Genomic DNA, 16,907 nt, shown 5'->3' with positions numbered 1-16,907 from the left:
TCTGGACGCATGTGGGGTTTTTTGCTTTTGCACTTCCAATTCTCTCCCCATTCCCGCTGAGGGGGAGAGAGGAAGGGGCTGGGCGGGCACTTAGCATCCAGCCCGGATCAACCCACCGCTGACTGGCACACCCATTGGCCCTGCCTGGGTCGAAGCACCAGGGGGAGCTTAGGAGAAGAACCACGAGCCCAGTTCTCCCTCTTGCCCAGCGACACGCTGAGCGATACGGGGCGGCTCTTCTTGCCAGAGGCCCTTGCCAGGGCTTCTTCTCACCTCCTTTACCTTCCCTTCGTGGCCTGCCAACCTTAGTCAACCTGTGCTTTCCTCCCGGCAGCCTTCACCCACAAACAGACTGCAGTTCCACACATTTTGACACCTCCGACCACGCAGAAGACCACCGCCACCACCTCCGCCAGCACCACCTCCAAGACCTCTGTCTCCACAGGGGCCAGCCCCGCTAGCAGCACACAAGTCCCTCTGGCGTGGACCTCTCTGAGTCCCAGCAGCCCGCTCAGCACCCGCCTGCCACCTCCCGCCACTTCCACGGTCTCCTCCACATCGGCCCCAACCACCAGCCCAAAGCCTACGCCTACGACCCTAAGGCCCAAGCCTTCTTCCCCGAGGACCCGGGCTCCAGAAGAGCTGTCCACAACAGAGTCCTCCGCACCCTCCACAGCCAAGACCAGCCCGCTGCCCTCGCCTGCATCTTCGCCCGCCTCAACTGTGTCCTCAACGCGGCTGAGCTCCTCACACCCCCGTAAGCCTCCCTCCTGCCCTGCCCACTGCTTCTGCCTCCTCTTACCAGCTCTCGCCCTTCCCTACATCCTTCCTCCCCTCCATCCTGCCTCCCCTCCATCGTTCCTTGCAAGCACCATACGCCAGTTGCACTTTTGTTCTGCTACTTGGCCCTCCCTTCCCGCTGCCTTTGGCCAGCCTGGGGCCGGGGCACTGCTGGGCCTGCGTACAGGCTCTGCATGGCATGGAGCTAATTTCTGTTCCTAGCAGGTTGTCTGCTGATGTGTTTTAGACGTGTGTCAAAGCCAGTGCTGAGAGCATGCGAGTGCTTTAGCTATGGCTGAGGCCTCCTTGCGCAGCACCCAGGCCTTCTCTGTTTCTCCTTCTGCCTGTCAGGGAGCGGGCAAGGGGTGGGCAAGAGGTTGCCTGGGGACACGGCCAGCGTAGCTGACCCAAAGTGAGTGACCAAGGAGATAGCCCTAGCCACAGAACGTTACGCTGAGCAGTAAAACGGGGAGGGAGGGTAATTTTTTCACAAGCAGCTGCTGCTCCAAGGCTGGCCGGGCGTCGGGCACCGGTGGGAGGTGGTGAGTGATCGCCTTTGCATCCCGTGGGTGGTTCTGGTTTGTTTTTCTCTTAGTTTCTCCACTTCTGAAAACTCCCTGTATCTGGACGCATGTGGGGTTTTTTGCTTTTGCACTTCCAATTCTCTCCCCATTCCCGCTGAGGGGGAGAGAGGAAGGGGCTGGGCGGGCACTTAGCATCCAGCCCGGATCAACCCACCGCTGACTGGCACACCCATTGGCCCTGCCTGGGTCGAAGCACCAGGGGGAGCTTAGGAGAAGAACCACGAGCCCAGTTCTCCCTCTTGCCCAGCGACACGCTGAGCGATACGGGGCGGCTCTTCTTGCCAGAGGCCCTTGCCAGGGCTTCTTCTCACCTCCTTTACCTTCCCTTCGTGGCCTGCCAACCTTAGTCAACCTGTGCTTTCCTCCCGGCAGCCTTCACCCACAAACAGACTGCAGTTCCATACATTTTGACACCTCCGACCACGCAGAAGACCACCGCCACCACCTCCGCCAGCACCACCTCCAAGACCTCTGTCTCCACAGGGGCCAGCCCCGCTAGCAGCACACAAGTCCCTCTGGCGTGGACCTCTCTGAGTCCCAGCAGCCCGCTCAGCACCCGCCTGCCACCTCCCGCCACTTCCACGGTCTCCTCCACATCGGCCCCAACCACCAGCCCAAAGCCTACGCCTACGACCCTAAGGCCCAAGCCTTCTTCCCCGAGGACCCGGGCTCCAGAAGAGCTGTCCACAACAGAGTCCTCCGCACCCTCCACAGCCAAGACCAGCCCGCTGCCCTCGCCTGCATCTTCGCCCGCCTCAACTGTGTCCTCAACGCGGCTGAGCTCCTCACACCCCCGTAAGCCTCCCTCCTGCCCTGCCCACTGCTTCTGCCTCCTCTTACCAGCTCTCGCCCTTCCCTACAGCCTTCCTCCCCTCCATCCTGCCTCCCCTCCATCCTTCCATCGTTCCTTGCAAGCACCATACGCCGGTTGCACTTTTGTTCTGCTACTTGGCCCTCCCTTCCCGCTGCCTTTGGCCAGCCTGGGGCCGGGGCACTGCTGGGCCTGCGTACAGGCTCTGCATGGCATGGAGCTAATTTCTGTTCCTAGCAGGTTGTCTGCTGATGTGTTTTAGACGTGTGTCAAAGCCAGTGCTGAGAGCATGCGAGTGCTTTAGCTATGGCTGAGGCCTCCTTGCGCAGCACCCAGGCCTTCTCTGTTTCTCCTTCTGCCTGTCAGGGAGCGGGCAAGGGGTGGGCAAGAGGTTGCCTGGGGATACGGCCAGCGTAGCTGACCCAAAGTGAGTGACCAAGGAGATAGCCCTAGCCACAGAACGTTACGCTGAGCAGTAAAACGGGGAGGGAGGGTAATTTTTTCACAAGCAGCTACTGCTCCAAGGCTGGCCGGGCGTCGGGCACCGGTGGGAGGTGGCGAGTGATCGCCTTTGCATCCCGTGGGTGGTTCTGGTTTGTTTTTCTCTTAGTTTCTCCACTTCTGAAAACTCCCTGTATCTGGACGCATGTGGGGTTTTTTGCTTTTGCACTTCCAATTCTCTCCCCATTCCCGCTGAGGGGGAGAGAGGAAGGGGCTGGGCGGGCACTTAGCATCCAGCCCGGATCAACCCACCGCTGACCGGCACACCCATTGGCCCTGCCTGGGTCAAAGCACCAGGGGGAGCTTAGGAGAAGAACCACGAGCCCAGTTCTCCCTCTTGCCCAGCGACACGCTGAGCGATACGGGGCGGCTCTTCTTGCCAGAGGCCCTTGCCAGGGCTTCTTCTCACCTCCTTTACCTTCCCTTCGTGGCCTGCCAACCTTAGTCAACCTGTGCTTTCCTCCCGGCAGCCTTCACCCACAAACAGACTGCAGTTCCATACATTTTGACACCTCCGACCACGCAGAAGACCACCGCCACCACCTCCGCCAGCACCACCTCCAAGACCTCTGTCTCCACAGGGGCCAGCCCCGCTAGCAGCACACAAGTCCCTCTGGCGTGGACCTCTCTGAGTCCCAGCAGCCCGCTCAGCACCCGCCTGCCACCTCCCGCCACTTCCACGGTCTCCTCCACATCGGCCCCAACCACCAGCCCAAAGCCTACGCCTACGACCCTAAGGCCCAAGCCTTCTTCCCCGAGGACCCGGGCTCCAGAAGAGCTGTCCACACCAGAGTCCTCCGCACCCTCCACAGCCAAGACCAGCCCGCTGCCCTCGCCTGCATCTTCGCCCGCCTCAACTGTGTCCTCAACGCGGCTGAGCTCCTCACACCCCCGTAAGCCTCCCTCCTGCCCTGCCCACTGCTTCTGCCTCCTCTTACCAGCTCTCGCCCTTCCCTACAGCCTTCCTCCCCTCCATCCTGCCTCCCCTCCATCCTTCCATCGTTCCTTGCAAGCACCATACGCCGGTTGCACTTTTGTTCTGCTACTTGGCCCTCCCTTCCCGCTGCCTTTGGCCAGCCTGGGGCCGGGGCACTGCTGGGCCTGCGTACAGGCTCTGCATGGCATGGAGCTAATTTCTGTTCCTAGCAGGTTGTCTGCTGATGTGTTTTAGACGTGTGTCAAAGCCAGTGCTGAGAGCATGCGAGTGCTTTAGCTATGGCTGAGGCCTCCTTGCGCAGCACCCAGGCCTTCTCTGTTTCTCCTTCTGCCTGTCAGGGAGCGGGCAAGGGGTGGGCAAGAGGTTGCCTGGGGACACGGCCAGCGTAGCTGACCCAAAGTGAGTGACCAAGGAGATAGCCCTAGCCACAGAACGTTACGCTGAGCAGTAAAACGGGGAGGGAGGGTAATTTTTTCACAAGCAGCTACTGCTCCAAGGCTGGCCGGGCGTCGGGCACCGGTGGGAGGTGGCGAGTGATCGCCTTTGCATCCCGTGGGTGGTTCTGGTTTGTTTTTCTCTTAGTTTCTCCACTTCTGAAAACTCCCTGTATCTGGACGCATGTGGGGTTTTTTGCTTTTGCACTTCCAATTCTCTCCCCATTCCCGCTGAGGGGGAGAGAGGAAGGGGCTGGGCGGGCACTTAGCATCCAGCCCGGATCAACCCACCGCTGACTGGCACACCCATTGGCCCTGCCTGGGTCGAAGCACCAGGGGGAGCTTAGGAGAAGAACCACGAGCCCAGTTCTCCCTCTTGCCCAGCGACACGCTGAGCGATATGGGGCGGCTCTTCTTGCCAGAGGCCCTTGCCAGGGCTTCTTCTCACCTCCTTTACCTTCCCTTCGTGGCCTGCCAACCTTAGTCAACCTGTGCTTTCCTCCCGGCAGCCTTCACCCACAAACAGACTGCAGTTCCACACATTTTGACACTTCCAACCACGCAGAAGACCACCGCCACCACCTCCGCCAGCACCACCTCCAAGACCTCTGTCTCCACAGGGGCCAGCCCCGCTAGCAGCACACAAGTCCCTCTGGCGTGGACCTCTCTGAGTCCCAGCAGCCCGCTCAGCACCCGCCTGCCACCTCCCGCCACTTCCACGGTCTCCTCCACATCGGCCCCAACCACCAGCCCAAAGCCTACGCCTACGACCCTAAGGCCCAAGCCTTCTTCCCCGAGGACCCGGGCTCCAGAAGAGCTGTCCACACCAGAGTCCTCCGCACCCTCCACAGCCAAGACCAGCCCGCTGCCCTCGCCTGCATCTTCGCCCGCCTCAACTGTGTCCTCAACGCGGCTGAGCTCCTCACACCCCCGTAAGCCTCCCTCCTGCCCTGCCCACTGCTTCTGCCTCCTCTTACCAGCTCTCGCCCTTCCCTACAGCCTTCCTCCCCTCCATCCTGCCTCCCCTCCATCCTTCCATCGTTCCTTGCAAGCACCATACGCCGGTTGCACTTTTGTTCTGCTACTTGGCCCTCCCTTCCCGCTGCCTTTGGCCAGCCTGGGGCCGGGGCACTGCTGGGCCTGCGTACAGGCTCTGCATGGCATGGAGCTAATTTCTGTTCCTAGCAGGTTGTCTGCTGATGTGTTTTAGACGTGTGTCAAAGCCAGTGCTGAGAGCATGCGAGTGCTTTAGCTATGGCTGAGGCCTCCTTGCGCAGCACCCAGGCCTTCTCTGTTTCTCCTTCTGCCTGTCAGGGAGCGGGCAAGGGGTGGGCAAGAGGTTGCCTGGGGACACGGCCAGCGTAGCTGACCCAAAGTGAGTGACCAAGGAGATAGCCCTAGCCACAGAACGTTACGCTGAGCGGTAAAACGGGGAGGGAGGGTACTTTTTTCACAAGCAGCTTTTGCTCCAAGGCTGGCCGGGCGTCGGGCACCGGTAGGAGGTGGCGAGTGATCGCCTTTGCATCCCGTGGGTGGTTCTGGTTTGTTTTTCTCTTAGTTTCTCCACTTCTGAAAACTCCCTGTATCTGGACGCATGTGGGGTTTTTTGCTTTTGCACTTCCAATTCTCTCCCCATTCCCGCTGAGGGGGAGAGAGGAAGGGGCTGGGCGGGCACTTAGCATCCAGCCCGGATCAACCCACCGCTGACTGGCACACCCATTGGCCCTGCCTGGGTCGAAGCACCAGGGGGAGCTTAGGAGAAGAACCACGAGCCCAGTTCTCCCTCTTGCCCAGCGACACGCTGAGCGATACGGGGCGGCTCTTCTTGCCAGAGGCCCTTGCCAGGGCTTCTTCTCACCTCCTTTACCTTCCCTTCGTGGCCTGCCAACCTTAGTCAACCTGTGCTTTCCTCCCGGCAGCCTTCACCCACAAACAGACTGCAGTTCCACACATTTTGACACCTCCGACCACGCAGAAGACCACCGCCACCACCTCCGCCAGCACCACCTCCAAGACCTCTGTCTCCACAGGGGCCAGCCCCGCTAGCAGCACACAAGTCCCTCTGGCGTGGACCTCTCTGAGTCCCAGCAGCCCGCTCAGCACCCGCCTGCCACCTCCCGCCACTTCCACGGTCTCCTCCACATCGGCCCCAACCACCAGCCCAAAGCCTACGCCTACGACCCTAAGGCCCAAGCCTTCTTCCCCGAGGACCCGGGCTCCAGAAGAGCTGTCCACACCAGAGTCCTCCGCACCCTCCACAGCCAAGACCAGCCCGCTGCCCTCGCCTGCATCTTCGCCCGCCTCAACTGTGTCCTCAACGCGGCTGAGCTCCTCACACCCCCGTAAGCCTCCCTCCTGCCCTGCCCACTGCTTCTGCCTCCTCTTACCAGCTCTCGCCCTTCCCTACATCCTTCCTCCCCTCCATCCTGCCTCCCCTCCATCCTTCCATCGTTCCTTGCAAGCACCATACGCCGGTTGCACTTTTGTTCTGCTACTTGGCCCTCCCTTCCCGCTGCCTTTGGCCAGCCTGGGGCCGGGGCACTGCTGGGCCTGCGTACAGGCTCTGCATGGCATGGAGCTAATTTCTGTTCCTAGCAGGTTGTCTGCTGATGTGTTTTAGACGTGTGTCAAAGCCAGTGCTGAGAGCATGCGAGTGCTTTAGCTATGGCTGAGGCCTCCTTGCGCAGCACCCAGGCCTTCTCTGTTTCTCCTTCTGCCTGTCAGGGAGCGGGCAAGGGGTGGGCAAGAGGTTGCCTGGGGACACGGCCAGCGTAGCTGACCCAAAGTGAGTGACCAAGGAGATAGCCCTAGCCACAGAACGTTACGCTGAGCAGTAAAACGGGGAGGGAGGGTAATTTTTTCACAAGCAGCTACTGCTCCAAGGCTGGCCGGGCGTCGGGCACCGGTGGGAGGTGGCGAGTGATCGCCTTTGCATCCCGTGGGTGGTTCTGGTTTGTTTTTCTCTTAGTTTCTCCACTTCTGAAAACTCCCTGTATCTGGACGCATGTGGGGTTTTTTGCTTTTGCACTTCCAATTCTCTCCCCATTCCCGCTGAGGGGGAGAGAGGAAGGGGCTGGGCGGGCACTTAGCATCCAGCCCGGATCAACCCACCGCTGACCGGCACACCCATTGGCCCTGCCTGGGTCAAAGCACCAGGGGGAGCTTAGGAGAAGAACCACGAGCCCAGTTCTCCCTCTTGCCCAGCGACACGCTGAGCGATACGGGGCGGCTCTTCTTGCCAGAGGCCCTTGCCAGGGCTTCTTCTCACCTCCTTTACCTTCCCTTCGTGGCCTGCCAACCTTAGTCAACCTGTGCTTTCCTCCCGGCAGCCTTCACCCACAAACAGACTGCACTTCCACACATTTTGACACTTCCAACCACGCAGAAGACCACCGCCACCACCTCCGCCAGCACCACCTCCAAGACCTCTGTCTCCACAGGGGCCAGCCCCGCTAGCAGCACACAAGTCCCTCTGGCGTGGACCTCTCTGAGTCCCAGCAGCCCGCTCAGCACCCGCCTGCCACCTCCCGCCACTTCCACGGTCTCCTCCACATCGGCCCCAACCACCAGCCCAAAGCCTACGCCTACGACCCTAAGGCCCAAGCCTTCTTCCCCGAGGACCCGGGCTCCAGAAGAGCTGTCCACAACAGAGTCCTCCGCACCCTCCACAGCCAAGACCAGCCCGCTGCCCTCGCCTGCATCTTCGCCCGCCTCAACTGTGTCCTCAACGCGGCTGAGCTCCTCACACCCCCGTAAGCCTCCCTCCTGCCCTGCCCACTGCTTCTGCCTCCTCTTACCAGCTCTCGCCCTTCCCTACAGCCTTCCTCCCCTCCATCCTGCCTCCCCTCCATCCTTCCATCGTTCCTTGCAAGCACCATACGCCGGTTGCACTTTTGTTCTGCTACTTGGCCCTCCCTTCCCGCTGCCTTTGGCCAGCCTGGGGCCGGGGCACTGCTGGGCCTGCGTACAGGCTCTGCATGGCATGGAGCTAATTTCTGTTCCTAGCAGGTTGTCTGCTGATGTGTTTTAGACGTGTGTCAAAGCCAGTGCTGAGAGCATGCGAGTGCTTTAGCTATGGCTGAGGCCTCCTTGCGCAGCACCCAGGCCTTCTCTGTTTCTCCTTCTGCCTGTCAGGGAGCGGGCAAGGGGTGGGCAAGAGGTTGCCTGGGGACACGGCCAGCGTAGCTGACCCAAAGTGAGTGACCAAGGAGATAGCCCTAGCCACAGAACGTTACGCTGAGCGGTAAAACGGGGAGGGAGGGTACTTTTTTCACAAGCAGCTTTTGCTCCAAGGCTGGCCGGGCATCGGGCACCGGTAGGAGGTGGCGAGTGATCGCCTTTGCATCCCGTGGGTGGTTCTGGTTTGTTTTTCTCTTAGTTTCTCCACTTCTGAAAACTCCCTGTATCTGGACGCATGTGGGGTTTTTTGCTTTTGCACTTCCAATTCTCTCCCCATTCCCGCTGAGGGGGAGAGAGGAAGGGGCTGGGCGGGCACTTAGCATCCAGCCCGGATCAACCCACCGCTGACTGGCACACCCATTGGCCCTGCCTGGGTCGAAGCACCAGGGGGAGCTTAGGAGAAGAACCACGAGCCCAGTTCTCCCTCTTGCCCAGCGACACGCTGAGCGATACGGGGCGGCTCTTCTTGCCAGAGGCCCTTGCCAGGGCTTCTTCTCACCTCCTTTACCTTCCCTTCGTGGCCTGCCAACCTTAGTCAACCTGTGCTTTCCTCCCGGCAGCCTTCACCCACAAACAGACTGCAGTTCCACACATTTTGACACCTCCGACCACGCAGAAGACCACCGCCACCACCTCCGCCAGCACCACCTCCAAGACCTCTGTCTCCACAGGGGCCAGCCCCGCTAGCAGCACACAAGTCCCTCTGGCGTGGACCTCTCTGAGTCCCAGCAGCCCGCTCAGCACCCGCCTGCCACCTCCCGCCACTTCCACGGTCTCCTCCACATCGGCCCCAACCACCAGCCCAAAGCCTACGCCTACGACCCTAAGGCCCAAGCCTTCTTCCCCGAGGACCCGGGCTCCAGAAGAGCTGTCCACAACAGAGTCCTCCGCACCCTCCACAGCCAAGACCAGCCCGCTGCCCTCGCCTGCATCTTCGCCCGCCTCAACTGTGTCCTCAACGCGGCTGAGCTCCTCACACCCCCGTAAGCCTCCCTCCTGCCCTGCCCACTGCTTCTGCCTCCTCTTACCAGCTCTCGCCCTTCCCTACAGCCTTCCTCCCCTCCATCCTGCCTCCCCTCCATCCTTCCATCGTTCCTTGCAAGCACCATACGCCGGTTGCACTTTTGTTCTGCTACTTGGCCCTCCCTTCCCGCTGCCTTTGGCCAGCCTGGGGCCGGGGCACTGCTGGGCCTGCGTACAGGCTCTGCATGGCATGGAGCTAATTTCTGTTCCTAGCAGGTTGTCTGCTGATGTGTTTTAGACGTGTGTCAAAGCCAGTGCTGAGAGCATGCGAGTGCTTTAGCTATGGCTGAGGCCTCCTTGCGCAGCACCCAGGCCTTCTCTGTTTCTCCTTCTGCCTGTCAGGGAGCGGGCAAGGGGTGGGCAAGAGGTTGCCTGGGGACACGGCCAGCGTAGCTGACCCAAAGTGAGTGACCAAGGAGATAGCCCTAGCCACAGAACGTTACGCTGAGCAGTAAAACGGGGAGGGAGGGTAATTTTTTCACAAGCAGCTACTGCTCCAAGGCTGGCCGGGCGTCGGGCACCGGTGGGAGGTGGTGAGTGATCGCCTTTGCATCCCGTGGGTGGTTCTGGTTTGTTTTTCTCTTAGTTTCTCCACTTCTGAAAACTCCCTGTATCTGGACGCATGTGGGGTTTTTTGCTTTTGCACTTCCAATTCTCTCCCCATTCCCGCTGAGGGGGAGAGAGGAAGGGGCTGGGCGGGCACTTAGCATCCAGCCCGGATCAACCCACCGCTGACCGGCACACCCATTGGCCCTGCCTGGGTCAAAGCACCAGGGGGAGCTTAGGAGAAGAACCACGAGCCCAGTTCTCCCTCTTGCCCAGCGACACGCTGAGCGATACGGGGCGGCTCTTCTTGCCAGAGGCCCTTGCCAGGGCTTCTTCTCACCTCCTTTACCTTCCCTTCGTGGCCTGCCAACCTTAGTCAACCTGTGCTTTCCTCCCGGCAGCCTTCACCCACAAACAGACTGCACTTCCACACATTTTGACACTTCCAACCACGCAGAAGACCACCGCCACCACCTCCGCCAGCACCACCTCCAAGACCTCTGTCTCCACAGGGGCCAGCCCCGCTAGCAGCACACAAGTCCCTCTGGCGTGGACCTCTCTGAGTCCCAGCAGCCCGCTCAGCACCCGCCTGCCACCTCCCGCCACTTCCACGGTCTCCTCCACATCGGCCCCAACCACCAGCCCAAAGCCTACGCCTACGACCCTAAGGCCCAAGCCTTCTTCCCCGAGGACCCGGGCTCCAGAAGAGCTGTCCACAACAGAGTCCTCCGCACCCTCCACAGCCAAGACCAGCCCGCTGCCCTCGCCTGCATCTTCGCCCGCCTCAACTGTGTCCTCAACGCGGCTGAGCTCCTCACACCCCCGTAAGCCTCCCTCCTGCCCTGCCCACTGCTTCTGCCTCCTCTTACCAGCTCTCGCCCTTCCCTACATCCTTCCTCCCCTCCATCCTGCCTCCCCTCCATCCTTCCATCGTTCCTTGCAAGCACCATACGCCGGTTGCACTTTTGTTCTGCTACTTGGCCCTCCCTTCCCGCTGCCTTTGGCCAGCCTGGGGCCGGGGCACTGCTGGGCCTGCGTACAGGCTCTGCATGGCATGGAGCTAATTTCTGTTCCTAGCAGGTTGTCTGCTGATGTGTTTTAGACGTGTGTCAAAGCCAGTGCTGAGAGCATGCGAGTGCTTTAGCTATGGCTGAGGCCTCCTTGCGCAGCACCCAGGCCTTCTCTGTTTCTCCTTCTGCCTGTCAGGGAGCGGGCAAGGGGTGGGCAAGAGGTTGCCTGGGGACACGGCCAGCGTAGCTGACCCAAAGTGAGTGACCAAGGAGATAGCCCTAGCCACAGAACGTTACGCTGAGCGGTAAAACGGGGAGGGAGGGTAATTTTTTCACAAGCAGCTGCTGCTCCAAGGCTGGCCGGGCGTCGGGCACCGGTAGGAGGTGGCGAGTGATCGCCTTTGCATCTCGTGGGTGGTTCTGGTTTGTTTTTCTCTTAGTTTCTCCACTTCTGAAAACTCCCTGTATCTGGACGCATGTGGGGTTTTTTGCTTTTGCACTTCCAATTCTCTCCCCATTCCCGCTGAGGGGGAGAGAGGAAGGGGCTGGGCGGGCACTTAGCATCCAGCCCGGATCAACCCACCGCTGACTGGCACACCCATTGGCCCTGCCTGGGTCGAAGCACCAGGGGGAGCTTAGGAGAAGAACCACGAGCCCAGTTCTCCCTCTTGCCCAGCGACACGCTGAGCGATACGGGGTGGCTCTTCTTGCCAGAGGCCCTTGCCAGGGCTTCTTCTCACCTCCTTTACCTTCCCTTCGTGGCCTGCCAACCTTAGTCAACCTGTGCTTTCCTCCCGGCAGCCTTCACCCACAAACAGACTGCAGTTCCATACATTTTGACACCTCCGACCACGCAGAAGACCACCGCCACCACCTCCGCCAGCACCACCTCCAAGACCTCTGTCTCCACAGGGGCCAGCCCCGCTAGCAGCACACAAGTCCCTCTGGCGTGGACCTCTCTGAGTCCCAGCAGCCCGCTCAGCACCCGCCTGCCACCTCCCGCCACTTCCATGGTCTCCTCCACATCGGCCCCAACCACCGGCCCAAAGCCTACGCCTACAAACCTCAGTGCTTCCACATTTAGGACTGCTGAAATTACTACATATTTTTCCATGCAAAACACTACATTAACTCCGCTTGGGAAAACATCTTCCTTAGTAGTTCCTACGAGTATCTATGCAAGGTCTACACCAGTTTTCACCCCAACTGTTTTATCCACAACACTGACTTTTGCTCCCAGTGTTACTACTACTGCTTCTACACAGTCAGCTGGCAGGACCCCTTTGCAAACAACAACATTGTCCACTACCCACACTACATTCATTCCTTCTTTCAGCTCTAGACTTTCAACCTCCTTGCCTCAATTTGTACCGTCTTCAGCACCACCAGGTAAAATATATCTGTACCAGTTCCTATATAATTTTTTTTTAGCACATTTTCTTTCATGAGTATATGAATTCTTACATATTCTTTGGCTATTATACCATTTGTATGAATTCACTCCATCTTTTTTGTCCTTTCTGCAGTTATTTTTTGTTGAGTAGCTGTCTGAAGTCTCTATTCATAAGAACAGGTTCCCTGCTATGTACTGACGTAAACATTAAGAAGTGTGAGTTAAGGACGCGTATCAGGAAAGTCTCAGAATCATTTGGGTTTTAATATTAAAATTGCAGTTAAGCAGTGTAAGAAAAATTTCTTTTATTTGTACAGGCTATCTCTTGACTTACCCTGCAGTCCTCACGTTATACACTCTTTCTGCACACTTGAGCATTTTTCGATATTTCTTCTGCAGGACCGTGGTTTCTCAGTTTTCAAAGTAGAGTGATAGTTTTTTGGCTCTTGTGTGTAATTAAAATCTAATATCTGAAGGAATATCATATTCTACAATTTCTGCACAATTTCATGTAAAGAGAGGCACACAAAGCAACGTCCTCTCTACTTGCTTTAAATGGAACTGTCCTACTTTATGATCCACAGTACAGATGTCAGGAACAGTGGTGTGGATGCACAAGAGATATCTATATATTTTTAACTGTATTTCTGTAGAGGTAGCAGAGGCCTGGTTGGTCTATTTTGAAACAGTAAGGCAGACAATTTTTATTCAACACTTCCTAGGATATGGATTAACCCTTCTAAAATAAACCAGAATGACATACACACTGTTCAGTCTGTGAATGGAAGGGGGATTTCCTGTGTGGTTCTTTTTGGCATGTTTGTTTGTTTTAACCATTGTTTGAGGACCCAGAGAATAGTCAGCTTCTCAATTTCAGCTACTTTGCATTCTCTTTTGGGCAAGTTCAACATAGAAAGAAGAAACTATGTGGAAAGTGTACTTTAGCCATATCATATTGCTTTCTTTCCATTTGCCTTCTACACTGTCATATACCACTTCCACTGTTTTTTCTCCTTCTCTGTGTATTTAATTCCTAAAGTGCAACCTCACCTCCAACAAGCTACAGCTTTCATTTGCCTTACCTTTTTCAAGAATTACGAGGGATATGCAGCATCCTTTTCTACCCTGCTTAAATAACAAGATTCTAAATATTCACATCTTTTTATCTTTGAAGCATGTCTTCAAAATTTTTCCACTTAACTCTATGCTATTTCTTTAGTTGTTGTGAACCTTCACACAAAGTCCTCCATTCCATCGTTACAATCAGATCAAACGAACCAGAAACTTATCTCTAACTGCAACAAAATAAAGAACAATGTGGAACACCACACTCAAGTCATTCAAGACATCACCTACTGAGTCTTACTCCAGAACACCAATTTACACAAAGGGTTCCAAATAGTCAGCTCAGGAAATCGTGTTTGTGATTAACTGCTGCTCTCCAAGAGTCATGTGAGCATCAATATATAACAGTGGGTACAGTCACCTGTAGCAGAACTTTTTATCACTAACCTTGTCAGCAGAGTGCAGCTTGTACAGGTCAGTCAGCTCAGCCACACGGTACAGCAGAATTATCTACCTGCAGAGCAAGCGATTGAATGCAGTCTGTCCTTCCTCTCACTGTTACACAAGTAATGCAGAACCAGAGGCTGGCTTCGGGGCTTTTTTTTTTAGCAGAAAGGAGGCTCATTGCCTATTTCCCAATGACAAATTCCCAAATTCCAGCTGCTGTATTAACTGAGCCTTCCCCAGAACAATGTTCAAGTGTCATCCATCACCTTTCTCCAAGCAGGGAACCTGAATGTGCTCCCAAGAACATTGTACCAGAGCAGCGTCAGAGGTGCATAAATTGCCTTGAGAGTATCCAACATCTTTGTTCTCCTGAATATAAACTTCAAACACAGTCTTTAAACTCATTGGAAAACCTGTGCTTTCAGTCAGCTTTTTGCTTTATAAAGTGTTTGGTGTCTTGCTTCAAGTCAGGAGAAAATGCAAGATCAATACACATAATCATTACTGGCTGTGTAGCATTACACATTCTACCTAGTAAGCAAAGACAGACTTTGGGCAGGCATTTAAGTTGTGAACTTCTGGCTGCCTATAAATAAACAAATCCTTAAAACAAGTAAATTAAGCGTTTTTTAAATAAGTAAAATCTATTACAAAATCTGTGAACCAGAAATAATTCCACCAAAATTAGACAGCTGATTGTTTTATTTGCATCTTCGTGTTCTCATCAGTGGATTAGAGTTTTTTTCCTGCTGGACTGAATTTGCCCTGTATTCTTAACAAGAGTTTTTTTGCCCACGTGTAATTCCAGCAACCTGCATTTTCTTAGTTTCCTCCGTGGTAACTACCTCATGCATCTTCTGTACCTAGTTTAAAACCTTCTATTGCTGTGTTACTTACTTTTGAGTTGTTAATTGTCTCATGCAATGGGAATGGTTTTCCAGGCAACTGAGTATGGAGGCTTTTGGCATCCAGCAAAAGTCACTCGAGAAGACTAAAATAAGTTTCTGCTATGATTTTTTTTCCTTCTTCTCTTTGACAGAGCATTGTAGAGAACTCAAATATGAAGAGAAAATCACTTACAAAGGCTGTTCTACAAATGTCACCTTAAGCCGATGTGAAGGAGCGTGCCCATCTTCAACAACGTAAGGATAACTGAGAGATTGTATAGTACTACAGTTGTTTCTTATCCTTATTCGGCCACCTGTAAGTAGTGATATTTGTTAACTACCGCTCCTTTATAATTCAGGGAGAAAAATGTGGTTGGCATCAACCCAGCAATATAATGTTGCAGTATAAGGCGGCTAACTAGAAACAACATTAATAGGGTCATTTAGTATGTAGGGTTTACAATTTAAACAAGGAATGTTGTCTCCCTTCCTTAAGTTTTCGTTTAAAAAACAGACATCAGTGCTTCAGGTTTTTGGGGGCTTTTTTGTTGTTGGGTTTTTTTGGTTGGTTGGTTTTTGGTTTGGGTTTTTTTTTCAGGTTTGGCTTTTTTTTTTTAAAGACTGAAAAGGTCAGTCAGTCAAATAGCCAAGACAGCAAAATAAATTTCTCTCACCTAAATACATAATGTCACTTCAGTTGTCTTACAATGTTCTCTTAACAATGTAATTCAGGGATATTTTATAGTTCCAAGTGTGCTGTCTCAGCCTGCGCAGTTCCGCTTGCTCATTATGGGACTATTCAGACAGGGAATCAAGGCTTCAATAAAAGCTAAACTCACTGAAGCAATATATTACAGAGGTCAGAGTTATTTGGGAAGAAAGTTATTCCCAATAATCCAAGCAGATACAGTGTTCAGAGTAGGAAAGCAATGAAGGATTTTGCTTTTGCAATAACTAATTTAAATTAATCCTGAAGGTAAAAGTTATCCCCTTCAAAGTGAGTTCAGGTGTCCCCCAGCATTTTGAAAATGGAGTGACTGACTTTGTATCTTGAGAGTTTTCAGAAGGGCTGTGAAGCCTGGAGGAAGATTTTTAGAGTTATTAAAGTTCATCATAATCACTAAGAAAGTTATGGTTAAAGAAGTTTTAATTAAAACCAAGCAGACTTCTCCCCTTGCAGAGATTTTTACAAAAATATTTTCCTGTATTATATACTTATATTTATATATAAAAATACTATTTCCATAACTCTCACGTTCCCATAGCTGAATTCTAGCCTACCTTTATGCAGCTTCCCACTGACAACAACACCACCACCACTACTACCAAAAACCCAAACAAACAAAACAAAACAGGAAAAGGTAGGAGCCAGTCCAGCAGCACGGCTGGCTGAACGTGGTCAGAAAAGCAGCAGTATAACAGAACAGAAGCACTACCAGAATAGAATCTAAGTCTCACCTGCTTATTCAAGCTCCACTTCACCAACCTGTGCTTGATTCCTGTTAATTCAGCGAGATACGTGCAAGCCTACTACTACTTTGTTAACTGACCTCACAGCCCGGAAGTGATGTTACGCAGTCATCAGCTTCGATTCTTGTGCTATCAGTTCAGGGAAAGAAAGGCATTTTCCATCCTCCATGAACCATGCAAAAGGAACACGCGCAATTCAGCACCTTTGTTAACTATCATACCAGAGACCTTTTGCACACCTAAGTAGTCCCGTGCACAGCTTTAAAAAAATGTAAATATAGTTACGATATGATTTTCAGAAGTGCAAAAGGAGAATGGGGAAATCAAATCCTATTCATTTTCCAGTGAGGTCTGAGGCCTAACAGCTATAAGCCCTTTGAAAATTCAGTCTTAGGAAAGAAGGCAAAAGCTCAGGATACCTGAGCTGCAGTAGTCATCACGAGAACTTAAAATAGAGTTAACGGCTGCACTGTTTATAGTTCTGTGGATGACAGAAGTGTTAAACTCTAAGGGTTTAGCTCTTCCCTCTAAATGTTCCACCATAAGGAAAAAAAATAACGTTCAAATACTAGAAAAGCTGTAAGACTAAAATGATGTATACAGATCTCAACTGATCCTCCCTCTCTTCCAAACAGGTGGAGTGTTGAGAAAATGACAGTCACCACAGCATGCAGCTGCTGTGTGCCACTTAAGCTTCTTAAGAAGGAATTACAACTGCCATGCCAAGACCCCGATAACCCTGGAAAAAGGCTCATTACAGAAATAGTTGTATTTGGTGGCTGCGTTTGTAATTTTGACAGTTGCATACACTAGCCAGACCTCCAGATGGCCTCGATTCAA

The 16,907-nt window shown here is 54.1% G+C and overlaps 2 protein-coding genes across 2 annotated transcripts in view; both read left to right on the top strand.

Moving 5' to 3' along the window:
• The window catches only part of MUC6 (mucin 6, oligomeric mucus/gel-forming), a 71,670-nt gene extending 54,790 nt beyond the window's left edge, over positions 1-16,880 (top strand). Inside the window, exons 37-42 of the mRNA XM_064452468.1 lie at positions 5,967-6,384; positions 8,779-8,961; positions 10,292-10,297; positions 11,770-12,194; positions 14,750-14,852; positions 16,703-16,880. Coding sequence (XP_064308538.1) covers positions 5,967-6,384; positions 8,779-8,961; positions 10,292-10,297; positions 11,770-12,194; positions 14,750-14,852; positions 16,703-16,880 — 1,313 coding nt within the window. The remainder of the gene's footprint in view (positions 1-5,966; positions 6,385-8,778; positions 8,962-10,291; positions 10,298-11,769; positions 12,195-14,749; positions 14,853-16,702) is intronic.
• CHID1 (chitinase domain containing 1) overlaps positions 1-16,907 on the top strand; it is a 214,033-nt gene that overhangs the window by 24,749 nt on the left and 172,377 nt on the right. The window lies entirely within an intron of this gene.

Source organism: Phalacrocorax carbo, chromosome 5, assembly GCF_963921805.1.
Source record: "Phalacrocorax carbo chromosome 5, bPhaCar2.1, whole genome shotgun sequence".
NCBI lineage: Eukaryota > Metazoa > Chordata > Aves > Suliformes > Phalacrocoracidae > Phalacrocorax > Phalacrocorax carbo.
The sequence above is the reverse complement of the archived record's forward strand: the minus strand, read 5'-3'. Positions and strand labels throughout refer to the sequence as shown.